Source organism: Mus musculus, chromosome 8 (assembly GCF_000001635.26).
Source record: "Mus musculus strain C57BL/6J chromosome 8, GRCm38.p6 C57BL/6J".
NCBI classification, from domain to species: Eukaryota; Metazoa; Chordata; class Mammalia; order Rodentia; family Muridae; genus Mus; species Mus musculus.
The window spans coordinates 54,517,355-54,540,627 of record NC_000074.6 but is presented as its reverse complement, the minus strand read 5'-3'; the positions used below and the strand labels follow the sequence as shown (position 1 = coordinate 54,540,627).

The window sequence follows — 23,273 nt, the reverse complement described above, 5'->3', positions numbered from 1 at the left end:
AGAAGGATTAGAAGGTGTGGCCTTTTAGTGGAAGTGTACTACTGGGGGTAAGCTTTGAGATTTCAAAAGTCCCAATAGGCCCTGTGCATGTTTCTCTTCTGCCTGCTGCCTTTGGATCAAGATGCAAAGCTCTCAGCTACAGAATAAGGTTCTTGCTATGCTTGTCAGCTTTCTGGCATTATAATAATGAACTAATCCTCTGAAAGTATAAACAAGGTCCCAATTAAATGCATTCTCTTTTAAGAGATGCCATGTGGGAAGCTGCAAACGCCATTACAAGATGGCACTGGCTACCACTGGCCACCGCCCATGATTATGGATAAACAACCAATGTGCGCATATGCAGTAAAGTTTTTTGCCAAGACACTGCCTGGCCCGGGCATGATAATGAGGTTCTGAGAATATAACCAATCAGATGTGAGACATGCAAATGAGGTATGATAATGAGGTTCTGTAAGGTACTGAGAGAGTAACTAATCAGATGAGGAACATGCAAATGAGGTATAGTGCATAACCAATCCGGGTGTGAGACATGCCTCTCTTAGGCCTATATAAGCAGCACCAGTTCTGGGCTCGGGGGTCTCTTCGCCTCTGCAATCAAGATCTCCCAATAAACGTGTGCAGAAGGATCCTGTTGCAGCGTTGTTCTTGCTGGCGAGTCGGGCGCTCACAATGCCAAAGTGATGGTATCTCCTTACAGCAATTGAACAGTGGCAAAGACAATGGTATACAAACCAACCAATGAGGACTAAGATGTAGGATGGTGCCTGATGTCTAGCTTGGTGAGAGAAAATCCAATAACATGAACATGGCTCAAAATATGAATTTTTCTCAAAAAAGAAGATCAAATTCCACGGATCAGAATGTTCATGAAATGTATAGTTATATGAATAAAAGCAAAAAACATTTCAAATGTCATCTGTATCTTATGGTCTACTTAACAGTGTAGTACAGTGGCTCAATACAAGAAATACACTATGTACAAGCCTATAAGGATTTCAAAATATGTTAAACAGAGCAGATGCTATGCAGTAGTTTATGATATGAAGGCTAGCAATATCCATCCATGTTAAAGAAATTGAAAGAATGCTTGCCAGGGGTTGCAGTGAGGTGAGAGAGTTCACTGGAAAAGTGATGTAATTTTCTGGCAAAGAAGAAAAATTTCCTATCTTTATGTAACTTATGATAACATAAGAATGTATATCTTAAGATAAATAAATCTCTGTTTTCCAGTTGAGATCTATGCCTTGAACTACAGGAAATAATAACTGTTGCAAATCACCAAGAGAAAGGAAAGCACAGTGGTACCTGAGAACCCAAGGTAGAAAATTCACAAGTTCAAGTCTAACCTGAGATACATAGTGAAACCCTATATTCAAGTATCATTAAAAAAACAAAACACCACAAAAGCACACACACACACATACAAAGAAATGTCTCACACACATACACACACACACACACACACACACAAAGAAATGTGTAATGATCCCTAATGTGTCTTATTTCTCACTTCCTATACTTTATAGAATAAAAGTGTACCTCCTTCACGGTCCCCATTTGTGATGCTCCATTCTGCTCCCACAAAATTCTTTTGGTTTACTACAACTACAATCATGACTTCTTCTGAATTATACTCATATTCAGACTTTCTGTCCATGAAAGACTAGATATAATAGAATGGAGAGATGGCTCAGTGGCTAAGAGCACTGACTGCTCTTCCAGAGGTCCTGAGTTCAATTCCCAGCAACCACATGGTGGCTCACAGCCATCTGTAATGGGATCTGATGCCCTCTTCTGCTGTGTATCTGAAGACAGCTACAGTGTACTTGTCACATATATAAAAATAAATAAATAAATAAACAAACAAACATATAAAGCCAGAAAGAAAGAAAGAAAGAAAGAAAGAAAGAAAAAAAAGTAATCTTGATAACCAGAAAGACCTGTTTAGCTTTAAGTTTGGTCCATGTGAGACACTGTGATGAGACTTGATAATCATTCTCCACAATGCATTGTCATTGTCAACATCGTTGTCATCTTCATCTTATCTAGAATCCTATGAGACCAAAAGTTAATTAATCAGTCATTAGAAAACTCAAACAACTCAATTCTGCAGTACTTCCACCAGGACTGTGTGTTGACCAGACAAGATCCGATTGCTATCCAGGGAAAGAAAGCTAACTCATGTTCAGTAATCAGTCAAGGTAGAATCTTTACCTTTCAAATTATTCACATGGATCATGCCCTCCCTTCACTGTGATCATTTCCTAGGAATCAGAGGAAAGGATGCTTTTCTGATACAGCCACATGCAGTGACCAAGGTGCCTAACCCATATTATACAGAGGGGAAGGGAGATTAAGTGGTTTTCTCTAGTTTAGGTTTGGGTAGGTTGTTCCAAAGCTCAACAATTTAAGTTTTCTTTAGCGTATCGAACATGCAAGGTCTATGAAAATATCCTGACTGTTCACTCACTGTTGAGTAGCTTTAAGGTTAAAATGTAGACCGTTGTCAAACAAAAGTAGGGCAAAAGGATGACTATAGGACTCATTCACAATATTGAACTATGGTCTCAATGTCTGCCAACATTAATTTGACATTTTATTACCAATTAAGTGGCACTGGGAGATGGGGCTTTTGAGAGGTATTTAGATTATGAGGGCATCATCCTCATGGGTTGACCTAATGTCTTGATAAAGAGTTTTAAGGTAGTAAATTTTGTTTTGTCTTTTTGGCTCTTCTGTCTGTCCTGTACGGAGCCGAGTCCATCCCCTTGGAAGAATATCAGGGGGGAGCACCCAACTCAACAGCCTCTTGACCTTGCACTTTCCAGAACTCTAAGAAATACATTTTTCTTCATTTTTATGAGTTACCTGGCAAATGGTATTCAATTATAGCAGCAAAGGTATATTGTAAACATATAATCATAGGAAGAGAAATAATAGTTGAGGCAACATACCATCAATAGCCATACCAGTGTATCAAAGGTCTGATATAGTCCGTCTGGCAATAGTGGGAAGGTTCACATACCTAACATGCAGCTTCACTCTCTGGATTAGAAAACAACTCAGTTTCATATGTCTGAAGCAGGCATAGCCTATGCATCAAAAATATAAAATTCTTGGGTTGTACATCTCCCCCTTCTGGACATTCTGTAGTCATTACACTCATCAACACACTGGATTTTTGTTAGCTGTACAAGCTTGAGCCCATCAATATTTTATCACTGGTGGGTTTGAGGTATGAGGTCTACCCCTACTAGAGAGACCATAGGCAATTAACGCTTGTTGCCAGGGGGAATCGTGCTTTCTTCAGTGGTGTAGCCCCATTGGGTAACTTCCACTCATGGTTGGCCAAGTAACTGAACTTAAACACAGCATGCTACACACAAACAGAAGACATGAAAATAAGAGGAGACTCATTGAGAAGAAGGATGCTAGTGGGAGAGGGAGGAGGATGGACGAGGAAAATGGGGGTTGAAAATGGCTGAAATTTATTACGTAAAAACACAGAACTTTAATTAAAAACACACCAAAAAGTATGTCTGTAAGAAGCACAACTTAAATTTGCAAGCTTTAAAAGTTTATCATAAAAATGAAGTGGCATAGATAAACTTGATAGCCTTTAAATGAAACTTTATTTGCTTATTTAAAAATGCAATTGCATAATGCTCAGAATTTTAAAAGCATCTAGTCCAAATGCTCATTAGAGTATTTAAACAAATATATATCAACAATTATATGTTATGTTTTATTCATTTTTGTATTTTATTTGTAAGTGTGTATATCTGAGTGTGTGCTGGTACCCACAAGGTCAGAGGAGGGAGCCAGATGCCATGAAACTTGAGTTAAAAGTGGTTCTGGGCTGCCTGGTTGTGGGTTCTGGGAACCAAATCTGAGTCCTCTGTGAGAGCAGCCAATGATTTTAACTTCTGAGCCATCTTTCAAGTCCCCTTATGTTGTGTTTTAACAACGCATATGCTTTTGTTTTCATTTACTAATTTATTTGTCTGTTTATTTTGACAATGGTGTTCTATAAATGTATTCATTTTAAAGGACTTTGATTAAACGTATTTCTCAAGTCTGTACATGCAATACCATCTAGTTAACAAAATAATTACTAGATTTCACTTTAACTTTTTATTTTTAGATAACCTCTAGTTTTGAAATTAATGAAGCTTTACAGAATCACTTCCAATAAACTCGTGAACTAAAATTTAACTCACAATCTGGCGATGACTCTGATGGTCATTTTGACCCTTTTAGGACTACTTATTCTTTGAATACCTTTATATTTGATTCTTTGACTACGTCATACAAACTCAGTTTTTCTTAAGAGTACAGCTTCAACTTATATTTTGTATTAGTACCTCAAGGAATAAAAGCAATAGAGTGAATGAGGATTAACTAGCCTGGCTTACAGGATGTGACCCAGGAAGTCCAACAACAGCCGTCTCACACCAGAAAGGCTGAGACTCATGAGTTGTTCAGTCCCAGAGGCTGGCTGTCTTCACAGTCTAAATCTGGCTCTAGGACCCTGGAGGACTCCTGGAGAGCAGCTTCTCCTCAGCCTCCTCAGAATCCCAAAGAAGCTGATTCTAACACCTGTGAAGGCATGAAGCCATAACAAAGAGATGAACTTTCAGGGAATGTGAAAGCAAGCAGGAAAAATAAGCAGGATTTTCTCCTTTCGTGTCATTTGTTTTTCTTAACTGCCCTAGAAGGTGCCACCAAGACTTAGGTAGGGCCTTTCTGATTCAAATGATCTGATTTAAAAAGCCCCTTATACGAATGACCAGAAGCTCAGGTTTCAGTTGATTCCAGATGTAGTCAAGTGTGCAACCAAGAACATATACTTAAATGTAGAATGTCGGCCATTTTGATTTTAAGTTTAGAATCTTAGTAGTGTTTGCTATAAACAAAGTGATTAGCTGTCTTGCATTATAAAAGTGACTTTTCTTTTCTCCTAACATCTAAAAGATCTAGGATAGAAAGACCTGTGCTTCAAATAGATCCTGCTCCAGTTCTCCCCATAGAAACATCTGTTGATATCCGTAGCTAAGAAAATGAATATGAAGATCAATGAGCAATAGCCTGTGGCTCAAGCCATCACTCTTTTTGACGCTACCCAAGTGCTGTGTGCTGAGAGCTCCTCACATGAGTTCTTCTATCTTCATTCACCAAGAGCAGCCACTAGCCTTTGGACTCTACAGAATGATCAGTATTTGAGTGTAACAACTTAAATTAGGTCGGCACAATTAAAAACCGACTGAACCGTGGTGAAGAGCTGGCAAGCATAATTAAATCCTTTACAGACCATCAAGCAGTGTGGCACTATGACTTTGGTGGATATGTATCCTTTTGGCCTCTAGGGGTTCCTTTCATTAAAATAATTTAAATGCCATTAAACTGTTAAAAAAAAAATCAGGCAGCGATTGCATTGGTATGGAGACATGTATTTCTTCCTTTTCTTCTTCAAAAATTAAATAAATGAAAAGATTTCTGTGCATCATAAACTATTCTCCAGGCTTAGATTCTGTGCCTACTGTGGTGAAAGGTTAAGCCAGCTCAAGCACAGGTTTATATGATCTTTTCACACATGACAGTCTGAGGCCCAAGCTCAGGCTTGGAACGCTCACACGGGGTTAAATATTTGATCACTTATTTCTCAATGATCTTTGGTCAGTGCAACAAAATAATGAAGTCTTGAAGGGGCTCGATTTACATCTTTATTTTTCCACATAAAGAAGATAAATTAAAAATGGCAATCAAAATATTACCTTTGTTACTAATAAAACAATATTGGCTCGTGTGGTGGTTTTAATGAAAATAGCCCTCATAGGCTCAGAGCAAGTGGCACTATAGGGGGTGGTGGCCTTGTTGGAGTAGGCGGGGCCTTGTAGGAAGAAGTGTGTCACTCTGGGTGGATTAAATGATTTCCTTTATGAGAGTTTCAGTGGTCATGGTCTCTTCACAGCACTAAAACCCTAACTAGACAGCCCTTACATTTACTTATAAGAATGGTAGTAGCAACAGCAGGAGCAGGGGCTGGCTGTCCCTGACTCAGTTGCCTACCTTTGGATTCTGTTTCCCTAAATGGGCTGCATTGTCTGGCCTCAATGGGAGAGGATGTACCTAGTCTTGCATCGACTTGATGTGCTCAAGGGTAGGAAGAGTGGATTAAGAGGGTGATACCTAGATGGGGACCCTCCCTTTTCAAAGGAGAAGAGGAGAAAGCAATAGGGGAATATCTACTCAAGAGGGTACTGGGAGAATATTGGGATGTAAAGTGAATAATAATAATAATAATAATAATAATAATAATAATAATAATAATAATAAAGAATTATAGTAGCTCTTCTGAAACAAAGAGGACCACTTTAGTAAATTCCACCGCCCCAGTGAGAACCTAAATCCTAAGACATAAGATAGAAAGGAGAAGGTACACCAAGCCCACCCACACTTTCCTTCCAGCACTGCTGTATCAGATAATTCACTTTATGTGAAGAACAACAAAAAGGGAAAGTAAACTCATGGCTGCAGAGTGCAAAATCCCAAAGTGACTAATCCCAGTTATAAAATACTACTATAAATTTCCACAAGGTCATTGAATCATCCAAGAAAAGACAGACATGGGGCTTTGCACGGGACATGTGGAGGAACAGGTCAGTTTGCTCAGGTTCTAGAGTTCAGGTTTTATTTTGTTTCTGACGTTGATCTCTCTAGTCACAGGATTTTAAAAGCAGTTTGACTGACCACAGTCCTTTTACTGTCTTTGTGGAAAGGAGTTTTCTAAATAGAGTTACCTACTGGAATTTTCAGAAGCAGAAGGAGATGTCGATTGTACAAAATAGTAATGGAGCATTTCCCCCATCATTTTACACTTCCTTTGCAGTGGACCATCTTCTCTAAAATCCAAAGTCTTAGCAAGGTCATATTATATGGTGGCAAAAACGCTTGGCATCATACCTAAATAATATATAAATAAGAAATAGGATGAAAACATCACATTTCAGGATTTTGTGGCAGATGAAACAGATCCCTTACACTTTAACAAAGGTGACTGAGTTAAAAGTAGTTATTGGTTTTGTCCCATTTAGAAATATACAAGTCTATTTGTATGGCAACAATTTTCCTAAACTAGACTTGCATTTGCATGTATATATGTGTGTGTATCAGTTGCAAATCATTTTAAAACACATTGCTTTACTATTTTTAACACACTGAACAACCATCTTATGGGCTAAATGCTGAGTAATAGTAAAATACCATTTAGTTGTTATTACACTGAATCATCTAAAAAAGTGCTATTAATTATTGAAACCATTAACTCCTTTGCAACTTTAGGCAGCAGTGCCAGCTATAAACCAATATTTCTCATTTTTATGATCTCTACTAATCAGGCAGATTAGTCAGCATCTGAAAATTCAAAAAGGAGATGGCAAGATGACTGGAAAATGGCCAACATATAAAAACAAATGTTAAAAGACTGATAATGATATACAAATTACAAAGCAAACATACATCCATCTCTCCTTTCTTCCTAAGTAATATGTCATATAAATATTCTGTCTTTTTACATCAATGAACATGCTTTGATCCCACCTCATTTTCATTTTGTCAAAAATCCACTGGATGTTTAAATTATGTGATACATTAATCGAGGACATTCGATTAACTAGAGTTATCAAACCCAGCAATTATACTGTTCACTCTTAGGGTGGCTTCCTCTGCTGACATTGTCTATGAAAACAATCCTTGTTCAGCTCATATTTAGTGGGTCATGTGGTAAGACTTTATGATGAAGGGTGAAGACTACACTTGTGGGCTTAAGGACAAATACTTATGGATTGTTAAGGATTATTATGGTTTACTAAAATAGTGGGTATTGATCCATCTCTAATATCTATAACTCACTAGCACTGGGTAGTTAGCTAGCTTTCCAGTACCATAGCTTCCCTCCTGTTGAGAGGCTCTTAAACCCAATTAAAAGGCCAGTGGTTATGCTAAGCCAATCAGGCCACTACTACACCCCTTTAGGGTTATTGTGCCATGCCATGCAGTTCATTGATGTGGTTCATAGATGCCATTGCTTGGTAGGACTTTGGTTGCTTTTTCCTGTTGAAAGTCAACCAAGGGCACCAGTAATAGGTTGTATGCCTGGGGAAAACCCTGGCCAACAATTCAAAAAATGCTTTCTCATGTACTGGGTTTTGTGTTAAGTGGTCTTTGGATCCTAGAGGGAGCATTTTCAGCCCAGAGGAGAAAAGTTCATCAAATCTATATATGTATTTTTATACAATGAATTACATGCATAATAGATCATTTTAGGTAAATAGTTAACAGTATGATTTCCTTTGGCTTTTTTAGAAATCCTTTTTGTTTTTCTTGTCTTCCTCCCTTCTTGCATTTACCCCTTTTCCTTCCCTGGAGAAGTGACCTTTACCCTTCCCCTATCAGATCACTGTACTCTGCCTTTCCTCTTTAACATCCTCCCACCTTCTGTATACATCTCCCTCTCTCCCTAAGAACCCCTCTTCCCAGTTCCCTGATCAGATTACTTGTACCCTGCTAGCCCTCTCTCTATTGCTCCCCAACTCCCCAGCCTTTTAATGCTCCTATTTTGCTTTCTTGGTTTCTACAAGCTATGCATTTACATTGGAAAATTTGGAACTAGGAGCATCCAATGAGAAACAACAACAACAACAACAACAAAAACATGTGAAGTTTCTCTTTCAGAGTCTGGGTTACCTTCCTCGGTATGATGTTTTCTAGTTGCATCACTATGTGCAAAGTTCATGATTTCATTTTTCTCTACAGTATTCACAGACAGGTTTTCTATAATTGTTGAGGTATGGCCATTTGCTTGTATTGTAATGCTAAGTGTGGGTCCCCAAGACTTGGAGAAGAGGGAGTCTAAACCTAGTGAGCTGTGTGACCTTGCCCCCAAGTTATTTCATTGGTGAATAAAGATACTGACAGCCAATAGCTGGGCAGAAGAGACATAAGCAGGTTTTATGGTTCTCGGGCTCTGGGGGAGGGGGTGTTGTTGTTGTTGGGAGAAGCACAAGCAGAGAGAAGAGGAAAGGAGGAAGAGAAAGTTAACAAGGGTTAGGAGTCATGGCCCTGTGGGCTTGGAGTTACAAGCAGCCCACATGAAACATAGTAAGTAAAAACTCTGGGTTATTGATAGGAAAGTAGATTCTAATACCACAGAGGATGGATATCTGCCCAGCTTTTATGCTGCTTAGAGTTTAATATACATATAAAGGTTGTGTGTGTCTTTTTATCCAGGAACTGAATGATCAAAGGTGGGGTTAAGACCCCAATTGAGATTAAATATCTCCACAGCATCCAACAGGCCATTACTTTCCCAGGTACACTTCAGTCTTTTGTTTCACAGGTACTTCTTTACCTACTGGGAACAGATTATTGGGTGTGTCTTACATATACCTCTAAGTGTTCAGTATATTTCATAGCATGTATCCTGGCACTCATCATCTGTAACAAGAGGCATCCTTTCTCTAAGTTACTCTATAGTAATAATACTAGGTAGTGTGTGGGTTGATTTGTTCTGTCTCACCACATACATGGCTTCCTCATTTTGTCTCTAGCACTATGTAGCATCCCTCAGTATTTATACCTGTTTTATAATTTAAGCTGCTGCTTTGATTTTGATAACTTTACTCAGTTATAAACCTCAGTAGGGTTTATACAAAGTGATCAATATACTTTTGTGTCTCACTTGCAGCACAGTAACTATTTATTAAAACCTTCCTTCACTGAATACAGTGTGGCTACCCGAGAGATTGAATAACCAAGGTTTTAAACACATCTAAAGACCACTCTGACTATAACTGCTACATATTTCATTTATTGGCTCTATTCTATTTGAGCCAGGGTCTATTCTGTTACACTCTCCATTCGAGGCCTAGAATATGCACTAGGCAATTCTTAATGATCCTGCCTGTATGCTGTATGAAAATTAATTGCATGGTAATGACTGAGAGGAGTTTAATCAATATCAGTTTCTCATTAACACCGTTTCATGGTTTACAGCAGCTGTTGTACAACAACCTATTTTGGATAAGTGGAAATATTTGGGATTGTGGTATAAAACACGTAACTTAAGTAGAGGTTCGGTTCTCTGTTGAAAGCAAAGCAACAGGGATTTGACTAATTGTCTAGTGCGAAGGCTGCATACCAACACTGGTGTCCCTGACTGCTATTTAGGTGCCTGATTGATTTCATTTTTCCTCCTTTCCAAAAATGTCCAACTTTACCAGCTTTGATAGAGGTGAGCTGGGACCACGCGTTTTGAAAAGTGACTACCACAGAACAGTTAAGGGGCCGCTGTCCCTATAAACTTAACTGAAGGTCAACTCGCAAAATGCTACTTCCCTACCAAGCCACAGAGGCCATGGAACAACTGAGCAGTGGAGGAGGCGGGTCTCCCCCCACACCCCCGTGGCAAAGCCCAACCCCCGTGCTCTTTGATGATTGGCGGATTCACTGAAAGCACCGCCTTCCGGCGCGTGCACGGCCGCCCAGTGGGTGGGACCCAGAGGGTGTGGGAGCGTGCGCGCTCCCGTCGGAGGACCGGAAAGGGGGCGGGGCGGGACGTGCGCACCCGATGCGCGGGTGGGCGGGGACTGGTCGGCCGCGGGAAGCAGAGCCTGAAGTGCGAGTGTGGGAGCCGGGGCCCGGGAGGGAAAGGTCGCCACGATGAACACCGTCCTGTCGCGCGCGAACTCCCTGTTCGCCTTCTCGCTGAGCGTGATGGCGGCGCTCACCTTCGGCTGCTTCATCACCACCGCCTTCAAAGACAGGAGCGTCCCAGTGCGGCTGCACGTCTCGCGGATCATGCTGTGAGTGCGGCCGGCCGGCCGGCCCCGCCCGGGGCTGTGTGCGCGGTCCCCGAGGGCTTCGCCGCGGGCCGTCCACTCCGCGGACGCGCGTCCCGGGGCCCTCAGACCCCAGCCCTGCGCGGTCGTCTCCCGAGTGGCCTGGGTCAGCGCTCCCCTTCCTTCCTGTTCTGCACGTCCCTCACCCACCCGGGCCAATGAGGGAGCAACACAACAGCACACCCACACCCGCGCTTCCGCCCGGCGCCTCCCCGCCTGCAAGCGCGCGTGGGGACCTCAGCCAGTCCCCAGTCCCCCCTGGCCTGGGTGTCCATCCAGGCGCCTCGGTGGGTGGCTCTGGTGTCACGTCCAGCCCCAGTTGGTTCTCTTTGACAGTCCCTGAAGACGTCTGTCTGTCCCTCGTGGACACACTACTTGGCAGCTGCTGCCTTGAAGTTAGGATGTGCAGGATGCACAGGGGCGGTTTAAACATCCCAGTTTCTTGTTATTTTTAACGTCATTCTTTAGCCAGCAACCTGAATAAGTCTTAGGAGACATTAAAAATAGAATTTCGAAATGACTGTTCTTTTCCCGTACTGCCTGTTTTATTTATAGCATTTCCCTCCATTTTTCTGGCACTTTTATCTTTCACGCAGTGGTTTTAATTCCTGTATGCTCTGTGTGAACTGTCCTCTACAATCTGCCCGTTCTTTTAGCCTTGGTTTACTAATTTGTTTGTCAGAATCACCAGTAAGTGTCTCCTCTTACTACTGCTGCTGCTTTTGATTTTTCATTTTTATCCCCAACACTTTTTGTTAGGTACTATTGGTGATTTAAATAGACGTAGCTTAGATACCGGCCCTGCCATCACCTTCTGTGGTGACCTAGATAAACTTGAAACATATTAAACATTGTGATCTTAAACAGGTTTCTTGCAGTCGCAGGTGTTAACATTTGTTGTAAGTGAAGAAAGTCACTGGAAGGATTGTTGTATGGATTTCAGATAATTGTGGAAAGTGCATGTTGGCTCTGACATATGGCATGTGCTTATAATCAGGTGCTGCGTTCCAGATTATCTTGTGGCCTGCTCCGCATAAAGTATTTGTGTTTCCGTTTTTCTTTTTAGTTTTATTTTTTTCTCTTCCCTTGTGTTCTCTCAGGGCTCCTCGTTAGGCAGATGAAAACCACTGACTGCCTTCTCTTGTATTGAATTATAATATTTATTTTCAGACAAAAGCTTACTCTTAAGTTTACGATTTCGCTGTTAAACTTGGGTGTGACTTCTGCACACAAGGAGCCCTTCCTGTTTCAAGTTGTGTACGTTTAGTGTGATACTGTGAGGGATGGTAAAACTTTTATCTTTACTTCTAGAAAAAATGTAGAAGACTTCACGGGCCCTAGAGAAAGAAGTGACCTGGGATTCATCACATTTGATATAACAGCTGATATCCTTCAAGAAAGCCTGGCATTGCCTTTTCTGTACATTTGAAATGAGATGCGAGTGTAGGAGAAGGGGAAGAGGGAGTATGACTCCACCCCAGCCTGGGAGTCATGTGCGTATATCTTAAGTCTTCGTTTAAACAGCAAGTTGAAGGTAGGAAAGAAAAGATACAGTTAAATCATTTTGGTTAGAGAAGGAAAAACTCGCCAGAGCTCAGCCTGCCCAGAAATAGCCTGTTTTCAATCTCAAATAATCTCTCATCTCTTAGGAGAGAAAACAAACAAACACCTCCTATGTTTCAAAGGACGTTGCATCTGCAGTGGTTTGTTCAGAGGGCCACTGATGACAACTTATGTCAGCGTTTTATCACCTGTCTGTCTGGTCAGATGGAGCCTAATGAAGCTTCTTTGATCAGCCAGGATGAGTTATTTTCTCTTTATCTTGTGTCTCTGTCTTCACCAGATTGACGTCTCGGCAACCTTAGTCTCCTTTAGGGCCACAGGTTGTAATCCTGGCAGTGTATCATCATCATTATTATTATTAATCATTGGTTAAGGAGACTGTTGTATAAAGCAGCTGACCAAAGCATATGTCTGACTGGTTTACCAGCTGTTCTTCCTTAAACTATTTGCAGTTTTTAATTAAGCAAATTATTGGATTCAGGTATAAAGTAGGAATTAGTTTAAAATGTTCCTTTTGTGGAAATACAGATGCCATCAGAAAAATCTTAAAAATTTGTGTTTAAATTTTCATGCCCTTTTAAAATCTTAGATGAGAAGGATCTTAGGCAGAGATGGAAGTAGTATTTTGTATTCTAGAAAACCACATTAAGCCACTGGGAGTGTAACTCATTGGGTAGAGTTCTTGCCTAGTGTGCATCTACGAGTCCTGATTTCTATCCCCAGCACTGCATAAAACTGGCTTGTGGGGCATGCCTATAACCCCAGCACTCCAAAGGAAGGGGCCAGATTTGAGATTGGAAACTCCTTATTGTGTTTATACACTATCAGTCTTATAGTTTGTTCAGGATTTTCTTAATATCTCCTCATATTTGAAATTGTCCTTTTCGTTTGTAAAGAACTGCTGTAGACGTCTCTATTCTGAACAATAACTGGTAGTGGGTATACTTTAAAATTAGAGTGTGATAAGCCTATCAATATGTACATACATATACAATTAATAATTTATAGATAATATTTAATAGAAATTCTCATGTTAGCTCTTCTCAGTGTGGCTTAGTATTGTAATCTCTTCTAGTAGTACCTCTCCAAGATGAATGGGACCCTGTTGGTGTTTCTTTACTGCCACCGCAGTACCCCACACACTGAGACACTGTGATCAGGACTGATGTGTAGCCACATCAACTTGTATAGAGTGCTGTGCTTGGTTAACTGCTTGAGCTCAGTGCGCATATGCGTGTTAGCTACTTTGAATAGTGAGGGTTGGTTCTGCTTTGGAGCTCTTCCGAAACTGTTTTTCTCCGAAAGACTAAGTCCTCATTCTTTTGAACTCATTGGACAGAATTAAAGTTTCAGTTGCTTATGTTTACTTTTTTCAATAAGTAAGTCAGCTAGTTATGCTTACAGGAAGACCGGGATGGTAACCTACACACACACACACACACACCCCTTTGGAATGGGCTAGATTTTACAATATATGTATCCAGTATTTCTGTTTTTAATTAATGTTGGTACATTCGTGGTCTGCCTGTTCTGTTTTGTTTCAGTGTTCATGGAGCGATAGATGTTTTAAGAATAAGGTTTGTTAGAAAGTTGTGTGCTGCTGTCCAGTCTTTAGAGTCCTTAACTGTTGGCTTACATCTAGAGAATATATTTGATTGGAATGTTAAGCAGTTATTTCTTTATTTATCTGCAGAGTATTCAACAAAAAATAATGTAAGTACTTATCTAAATATATTACAATAGTTTCCTTTTAAACATTATTTCTTAGGAAAGAATGTAATTTCAAGAAATTACTTGTTGGACAATTAGTCCTCTCCTCAAGGGTTCCACGGATTGTACCCCACCCGCTGAGGTTGTCACTGACCCAAGAAGATACATTTTTATGTATTCAGAACATCTGACCTTCATAGCTTAGTTTAAAAACAAAAAACAAAAAACTCAAGCTACCAGAGAGAAGGCTGTAGTGAGGAAGCTTTCTGTCCTGCAGTAGCCTGTTTAAGCTCTGTGTGCCTTGTAGCTCTCTAGCATTAAGGGCCCAGAAAGGTGTGCACGCTGTGACAGCAGGCTATTTCTTGACTCCCTTAGCTTCTCTTATAGTGCTGATAATGAAAAGTATGGAGTGGCTTACTTAATATATCAAGTTGAGATACACACAAGTAAGACATCACTTCTATGTTGCTGCCAAAAGCAATTCTGTTTTTCATCATTGTAGGTAGGTGTGACGATTTGGATAAGTATGTCCCCCACAGCCTCCTGTGTTTGAATGCTTGGCTATAGGGAGTAGCACTGTTAGGAGGTGTGGTCCTGATGGAGTAGGTGTGGCCTGGTTACAGGAAGTGTGTCCCTATGGAGGTGGGGCTTTGAGGTCTCCTATGCTCAGACTCCACCCAGTGTGGAATCCTGTCTCCTCCTGCTGCCTTTAGATTAATGTGTAGAACTCTCAGCTCCTCTAGAACTGTGTCTGCCTTCAAGCTGACTAGCCTCTGAAACTATAAGGCAACCCCAGTGAAATGTTTTTCCGATAAGAGTTGCCTTGGTCATGGTGTTTCTTTACAGCAATGGAAACCCTAAGGCAGTAGGTAATTTGTAATTACAGGTGGGTCTATATTTTATATGACCTCTAGGCAGCATGTTAAACAACTTCATATACTAATTTTTGAATCATATATTTTATGCGAGATATTTCATTAGACATCGGGCATACTAGGGTGAATAAACTTAAAAATCAACAAAACATTTTAAAGACAGCAGAAAAAGCTCTCCTTCAAAATAAGAGTTTTGATCTCTGCCTTTAAAAATCATCAAAATATTTTAAAAATAGAAAATTTTATAATAAGAGTATCTGCTGTATATAAATACTATTGAGTGTATCCAAAATTTATGAGCATCAATGTTACTTTTGTGGTGGGTATATCAAATCGTTTTTATAATTCTGCTTTACCTCAGTAAAGCCAGTAAGATAACACTAGTTTGGGATTAAATTATTGCTTTGGTGAGTAATCAGTACACTTCCATGCAGTTGTTCAGCTCTTTGCTTATTACTTAGGCTTTGGTTTTGAAGTGAGAGTGTCCCTGATGAGTTATCTAATTACTTTCAATTGATACAGGCTCTGAACCAAGTTGTCCTTTGGGACAAAATTGTTTTGAGAGGTGATAATCCGAAGCTACTTTTGAAAGATATGAAGACAAAGTATTTCTTCTTTGACGATGGAAATGGCCTCAAGTGAGTGCTTCCTTGTTGTTTTTAACATTTTAAAGTAATATTGGTAAGAGACTGATGAAATGTGTTTTTATTTTAAAGAAAAAAATACTGTTCCTGGGGAAATAGTAGCATTGACCTGGCATGCACAGGATCTTGTTCAACTTCCAGGAGAGTTAAGAAGGGAAGGGGATAAAAATGTTAGTACAACAGTTTGGGAGAAAAGTGTTTGTGTATTTTGAACTCAACTGAAAGACTGAGGGGGCTGGAGAGATGGCTCAGCGGTTAAGAGCACTGACTGCTCTTCCAGAGGTCATGCAACCACATGGTGGCTGATAACCATCTATAATGGGATCTGATGCCCTCTCCTGGTGTGCTTGAAGACAGCTACAGTGTATTTATATAAATGAAATAAATAAATCTTAAAAGAAGAAGAAGAGGAGGAGGAGGAGGAGGAGGAAGAGGAAGACCGAGGAAAGAGAAAAATTGGCATTGGTCATAGTAATCAATTCTCTAATAATGCTAAATGCTGTAATCACAATAAAAGTCCACCGCTGTTACAGTTTGCTTTCTATTGCTATAATAAAGCACCAGGAAACAAGGCTTACAGGTTACAGTTTATCATTAGGGGAAGCCAAGGCGAGAACTGAGGCAGACACTGGAGAAATGCCTCTCGTTAACTTCCTCAGTTTGCTTTCGTCTACACCCCAGACTACCTGTCCAAGGATGGCACCACACACAGCAGGATAAATCCTTCACATCAGTCATCAGTTATTAATGCCCCGTAAGCTTGCCTGCCTGCCAGTCTAATGGGGCTCCTCACTTGCAGTTCCCTCTCCTGAGATCACTATATCCTGTGTCATTGACAGACAATTAACCCGTGCAATAGCTGTTACTATTGAATATACAGGGACACTCAGGGGGAGGGTGCTTTCTCATGTGTGGGAGGGGCGCCACTGTTACCTTATAGCTCTGCTTTCTGAACTCGAGTCAGGAGCCTGCATGAGGAGTCAGTGTGGTGGGTGGAGACCTGGGATTCTAATGTTGCTTCTTTAACTTATTCCCCTCTCCCCTCCCCTCCAAAAATTCAGTTTACTCTTTAGAAGAAGAGGAAATCAGAATGACTGATGATTGGGATCTCAGGCCATTTTGACCTTTGCTTTATAAGATTTGAACTAATCACACCTTTGGATGTGCAAATAACATGGATTTTGATAGATTTTGATCTGCTTCAGTTTGCACCTCTAAATAATGGCAAAATTAGATTTCACACTATTGCCTTTTGATTCCTAGCCTGAGTCTCGTTTTCTCCTTGTTGTGTTCTATTCATGTAAGCTTTTTTTATTGGTAAATAGCTGCAGGTGTGAATTTATGCTGGTCATCTAGGCTACCTGTGAATTTCATGTTGATGTCTTCTAGTGCTATCTGTGGATTTCATAAAAAAATTGTTATGTTTTGTCTATTAGAAACAGCTAGTTACAGATGAAGTGTATGGCCCAATAGCACTTGATTGAAATTTTCCTTAAATGACAAGTTCTGCTAACCTTTGCTTATTCCATCCTTTTGTAGGGGAAACAGGAATGTCACTCTGACGCTCTCCTGGAACGTTGTACCAAACGCTGGAATTCTACCTCTTGTGACAGGATCGGGACATGTGTCTGTGCCATTTCCAGATACATACGAAATAACCAAGAGTTACTAAATTATTCTGAATTTGAAGCATATTTTTATACATGTTGAATTGCATCTCATCTCTTCCCGGTTTCTTCATTGATTTTTTTTTTCTTTTTTTTTTTCCTTTTTTGTTTGGATGTAAGAAAAACTCACGTCAGAAGACGCAGTTGAAGTGAAAGGTTCTGAGCTGCTTAAGCTTAGCTTTGTAAACAGACAGAAAAAGCCTCCCAGAGGAGAGTAGTTATGAAGAACGAGGCAACTGCATAGGAAGAATCTATCAGCAGTGTAGGGTTGAAACACGTATTTATATTATCTTACGGAATACAAAATGATCATAAAGGGCTGTTAGACATTCAGGTGTCATAAGAATTCTGAATTGTATCCTTTGTGTTCATGCAAGGCAGTTGTGACTTACTCATGGGCATTCTCTTATATCTCTAAGTGTATACACTTAGAGATCCTAAGTGTAGATGACTGGAAACTAGATGAATGTGGTTCTTTGAAGTCTGGTTTACAAACGAGCAGAGTGGTATAATTGTATCCCATTTCTTTTACAAAGCCCAATCATGCTTGCTTTCCTTAGGTGAGTAGCAGCTTTCTCCAAATGAAGAGGAAGAACCTGTTTGTATGCTGAAAAATCTAGCAGGCTCATTTTAAAGTTTCAACCCAGCCAAATGTGTATCTTTCAGTCTTTTCAGAGTGTTTCTTTGTGTATTTCTTTAAAATTTTACCTTTGCCATGCAAAGTTGAAAATGTTTGCATGGATTTCCTCCTGAACTGAATTGGTCCCACTGAGCTTGCCTCTGTGGTTAAGTACAGTTTGCATAGCTCCATACTTTTACAGTTGGAACAGTAGGGACAGCTGTCAGTGCTTTTCCACCCACAGGTTTCTCTCCTGTGTTGAGTGTTGTCTTGAGTGATCCTAATGAGGTAGAGAGTACAAATGTTAGCTCTTTGCAGGTGAAGAAACTGAAACCCAGAAACTTACTGACTTGCACCCAAATTAAAAAGCAAGCAGTGGTCTTGTTTTATACCTCAGTTTACACATTGGTCACATTCATATAATTTTATTGTAGTTCATTACTCTCATTTTCCTTCTGGGAATGAGAGTTTGAAACTAATTTTCTAGCAGCCAACAACTTACACAGTGATATCTTTGTGTATATTCATTTTTACCCATATTAAAATAACTATATAGATTTGTAAAATAATTTAGAGATTAAATATGTTGTATATGATTGAATATGTAATTGTATTTGACATGAAATTTATTTTCCTCATTGATAAATACTCTCAGAATTAGCATCTGCATCTTGGCTACTCTTAAATGCAAGAGTAGACACTACGCACATTCTAAAGTAACCTAAAAGGGCTGTTTACTAGCAATAGCATAAATTAGCATTTGTTCTGTTTACCTCATGTGCTTAGTGACATTCATCAAACAGCTCTTGTATGTGGTGGTACAGTTCTTACAAATGCATGTGTTTGAGGTTTTCTTACCAGCAGAAAGGTCAGAGGCGCACCTTGAGATTGGCACCAGCACGTTCCTTAAACATTTCGGGGTCTCTGTTTCTTTGTCTATAAAAGGATCCTTTACTAGGATAGAAAGTTGTGATATGTTTTCTGTTCAGCAGATTTCGAACAGGAAACCACCTTAGTGATCTGAAGTCAGAAAAGTGATGGAAAGATTAACAGAGTTCATAAGGATCTGAGCTTCTGCTACATTTTACACCTACAAAAGTGAGCTTTATACATCGATGAGATAGTAGATGTGTAAAGTCTGCAAGCGTCAGAGTTAGAGGGTCTGGGTGTGTCCTAGCTAAGGAAGCCCTCCCAAGCCTAGGGCATTAAAGCCACACCTCAGTTCAGTTAACAGTTCACTGTACCTTTGTGATGAGTGGCTATGTTGGTTGAGCACAGACTATCTAACACTGACATTTATGTATCTGAAAAGCCCAGTTCAGGTGTTTGGTAAGGAAAGCCCAATATGGCAAATGGCCTTTGTTTTTAGCAGCTGAGGGAGCAGCTGCTCCGGCATGCCACTAGCCCTGTCTCTCAGGAACTCCATTGCGTGCGTGCACGGCTTTATCAGTCTGTGATGATGCTGTAACTTGCTAAGTTCGTATGTGTGATAAGCATCTCTGGTCTCAGTGTTTTAGAGAAGACTCAGTGCTTCAGTGGCTGAGCCCAGAGGTGATTCTATGAAAAGAAGATGATTGCAAGAGTGTTAGTAAAGAGGTTGCAGTTAGAAATGAACTTGAACATGTAGCACCCAGCGTATCCCTCTCAGTCTTAACTAGACAACTGTGTGCTTTTGTGTCTGGCCCTATTGCATTTACTGTGCTCATGCTGAAAGGAAAGTAACAGCTTTAGAAACTGTTGAAAATAAAATAGGAAAACAGGCTGGGTTGAATTCCTTTGCTGGGAATTGTTTTACAGCTCTTCAGTGGTCTTTCTAGCCAGTTATTCCTGTGAAGAATTGGACTTTGAGGAGCTAAAGCTTTGAATGGGGGCTGGTGCAGGGGCCTGGGAGTGGAGAGTCTGCTTTCAGATACTTTAACCTCGGAGCTGTGACCTTTGATTGTAGCAAACATCGATTTCAAAAGCTTCTTTTGCTTTCAGTCACAAGCCTGCGTACCTTACTGCGAGACTGCCAATGCTTCAAAGATGTATGTTTGAAAAAGTTCTTTCATAGTTTTTATGAAATTTGGGAAGTTGTTTACTTAAACAAATGCACAAGAAAATAATTCATAAAAATACTGAATATATATGTGCAAAATTTTTCTTAGCTACAATAAATGTTCAACATTTTTCTAATAAAGATTTTTTTTCTGAGTAAAAATATGCATTTTAAAGACTTCCAGGTTTATGTGTTTTTGTGAAGCTGCTAAATCAAAAAGAAAAACAGTAGTGCACTTGAGGGATGGTAAAACTTTTATCTTCTAGAAAAAAATGTAGAAGACTGCACTTGAGGTTTGAGGAAGGAGTGTGCAGTGGGGCTTTAGGGGTTCATTCACTCTGCTACCCAGATGTTCCCAGAGTTTGTGTCCTCAAAGGGCAGGCTGTCAGTTGTGCTTGTATCTTGTCCAGTACTCAGCACACCGTCTTGCAGTTGATAGGCGGGTGCCCAATAAATGACAAAGTGCTTGTGTCTAATGTGACCAGGACATAGATTACCCTGTACGCTATCCCCTTTGTAAATACTGCTTTTATTTTTTTCTCTCTCACACTCATGATTTCTCCTCCTTCTCTTCAAGCTCTGTTGGATTATCCAATAAAAGTAAATGGGGGGTGTTGCCCCGGGGTCTGTCACTACCCTGTCCCAGGTTTTCATAGTAAGAGGACCTACTGATAATGACTTGTGACAAGGGTAATTAAGGAAACAGCCCAAAGCCCAAAGAGACTCAAGTAAAATACTCACGATCCATGCCAAGCATTGCTCTGAAGAAATGAATCTTGCTGTATAGTTCTTTGAAAGCCCAGAGTATTTCCTGAGCCTCAGGTTCTGGGCATATTAACTCCAGTTTGACCCAGATAACAGCCCTGAACCTACTAAGGTCTGCAACAGAGACAGAGAGAAAGAGGGGGGAGGGGAAAGAGGGGAGAGAGAGAGACCGACCCAGAACTGCTACCTCTTGACTGTTCTCTGCTCAATATTGGAGACCCAATTCAGTTCTGAATTAACACATAGCCCCATGATAGCTAACAACAAAATCCCGCTAGCTATAGTGACTTTGTCTCTCCTTGTGCTGTGGTTATTAAAACATCTTTCTATAGGATGTGAGGAAGAGCCTTCCAGTTTTCTGGTTGTTTTTTGTTTGTTTGTTTGTTTGTTTTCTGTTTCGCTTGGGGAACTGTCACCCAAAGATTTACATCCTTTCACTTCAAATCCCCATGAATTTTGAGTTAGTTGGGTGGAGGTTTCTGGGAAAGTTGTAAAAACAGGTGACCTCGGCTTGACCTCTAGCATTATGCACTAGCACATTCTAGGGGTAAATGAGTTACATAGCCCAGTCTTGATGGAGGCGGCACGTGGGGAGTAATCTTGACCTTCTCAGGCACTTTTTAGAAACAGTTCTACCATAGGCAGGAAGCCAACTTTTCACTGAACTCAGTGACTCTCAACCTTTCAAAGGACGGGGCCCTTTATTACAGTTCGTTCCTCTTGTGACTTCTAACCATAACATTGTTTTCCTTGGTACTTCATAACTATAATTTTCCTACTTTTATGAGTCATAGTGTAAATATCTGTTTTCCCATTGTCCTAGGTGATCCCTTTGAAAGGGTCGTTGGACCCCCAGGGGTCAAAGGTCAAGAGCCACTGGTCTAGCTGGTTATGCTCACCAGCTGAGACTGACCAGCAGGGAACAACCAGTTGTCACAAATTGTTTTGTTTGTGTGTGTGTGTGTGTGTGTGTGCGCGTGCGCACATTCATATGTAAGCATGAAGGATTTTCTGATGGTGAGCTAACAGCCTGACAGACTCAAACTTTGTAGCAAGCTTTGTAGCTTATTATGACATCCAGAGATTGAGAAAAAAAAAGGGGGGGGTTGCTTGTTTGTTTTGAATTTTTGGTTTGATTTTTGTCCAGTTTGTGCTTTGACCCTCTATCTGGTGATATTTATGTAACTCGGTGCAATTTAAATGTGTAAAAGATACTTAGCTGACGTCTGTTCAAAATTGTTTGACAAGTTTAGTCCAGAATTGCCTCCAGTATCTAGACTTTGAAGAGAGAGTGGGACTTAGATATCAATAGGTAATCTGAACTTCCAAGGAGACACCAGAGCTTCTGTCCCCATAGCTGTGATAGAAGATTTGTTTCAGTGCGTGCACTACCAGAACACATGGACCTTCCTTGCTGTTTATTTCCTTGCTAACGTCAAACTTGGCAGATGTTTTGCTGAATCATTATTATTTTGTAGTACTATCACTTATGGCTCTTGTTGCGTGTGTGTGTGTGTGTGTGTGTGTGTGTACATGCAGATGTATATACCTATGTATATATACAGACCTTAGGACATTTAAATCCATATTTGTTGTGTGACTTAGTAGAAAGGTAAGGAAATAAAAGTGTGTTTAGGAAATTTTATTGGCAATTGACCTTAGGAAACCCTGGGTAATCCTCTTATAAAGACGGGGAACGAGTTCTTTGGGGAGTGATATAATTAATTCATCATACATTCATGGTGTAGTTTAGTGTCAGCTGGTTATGGATCTGTTAATCTCTAGTATAGAAATATTTCTGGGTCTTGCTGTTTCTACTGAACACTCAGTGTAAATACTGGATTTATGTCTTTTACTGATCTGTAGCCTGTTACACTGTTACTGCGCACTAAGTAGTCACCCCTGGCCATCCATCCATAGGAAGCTGAGCAGGATGGATCACCAGGTCACTCCTCAGTGGCAGGGTTCTCCTGGGGGAGCTGATGAGAAGACAGAAAATCTGGGGTCTTGCACAAGCTATATCTTATGCCAAGCACATTTATTAAGAAATACAACATCGTATGTACAGTTTTCAAGGTTTCAGTAGAAACCTAACATACAGTGGGGTGAGGTCAGCAGGAAGCGAATCCAGCAGTGTTGCACAGAGCGAACACAGGTTATCTTAAGTGGCCCACAAACTGAGCGTCCAACCATAGCGCCTTAGCATGGTAAGAATTCTCAGGACGAAGTCACAGCTCCCCCAAGGTCCTAGCCCCAGACTATCACTGGCCTTCCCATGCAATTTCCTGGTTTTAAACAAGAAACTCGGTTCCCTCTCCATACACCAGGACCTGGGGAAAGCCTTGAATCAACATGGCCCGCAAGTAGCCATGTGTAGGCCTGTCCTACTGATGGGCACTGACTGAGCATTCTGGTGTCAGTGACTGGATGCCAGGGTTTGCTTCTGTTAGGGAAGGGATTTCTCGCTGGTTTTGTCTATATGTAAATGTTT

The 23,273-nt window shown here is 40.5% G+C and overlaps 1 protein-coding gene across 1 annotated transcript; it reads left to right on the top strand.

The window, feature by feature from the left end:
* Nucleotides 1-10,629: 10,629 nt before the first annotated feature.
* Spcs3 (signal peptidase complex subunit 3 homolog (S. cerevisiae)) lies at nucleotides 10,630-20,195 on the top strand. The gene is made up of 5 exons (NM_029701.1): nucleotides 10,630-10,865; nucleotides 12,213-12,286; nucleotides 14,101-14,177; nucleotides 15,572-15,687; nucleotides 17,233-20,195. Exons 1-5 carry the CDS (start codon nucleotides 10,723-10,725, stop codon nucleotides 17,363-17,365), a joined length of 543 nt encoding a protein of 180 aa, NP_083977.1. The 5' UTR covers nucleotides 10,630-10,722; the 3' UTR covers nucleotides 17,366-20,195.
* Nucleotides 20,196-23,273: the final 3,078 nt, after the last annotated feature.

Excerpts from the sequence above, each read along its gene's own strand:
- Spcs3 (NM_029701.1), top strand. The coding sequence starts at position 10,723 with ATGAACACCGTCCTGTCGCGCGCGAACTCCCTGTTCGCCTTCTCGCTG. Across the intron at positions 12,287-14,100 it reads CACATTTGATATAACAGCTG|ATCTAGAGAATATATTTGAT; the intron begins ATATCCTTCAAG and ends CTGTTGGCTTAC. Across the intron at positions 14,178-15,571 it reads AGTATTCAACAAAAAATAAT|GCTCTGAACCAAGTTGTCCT; the intron begins GTAAGTACTTAT and ends CAATTGATACAG.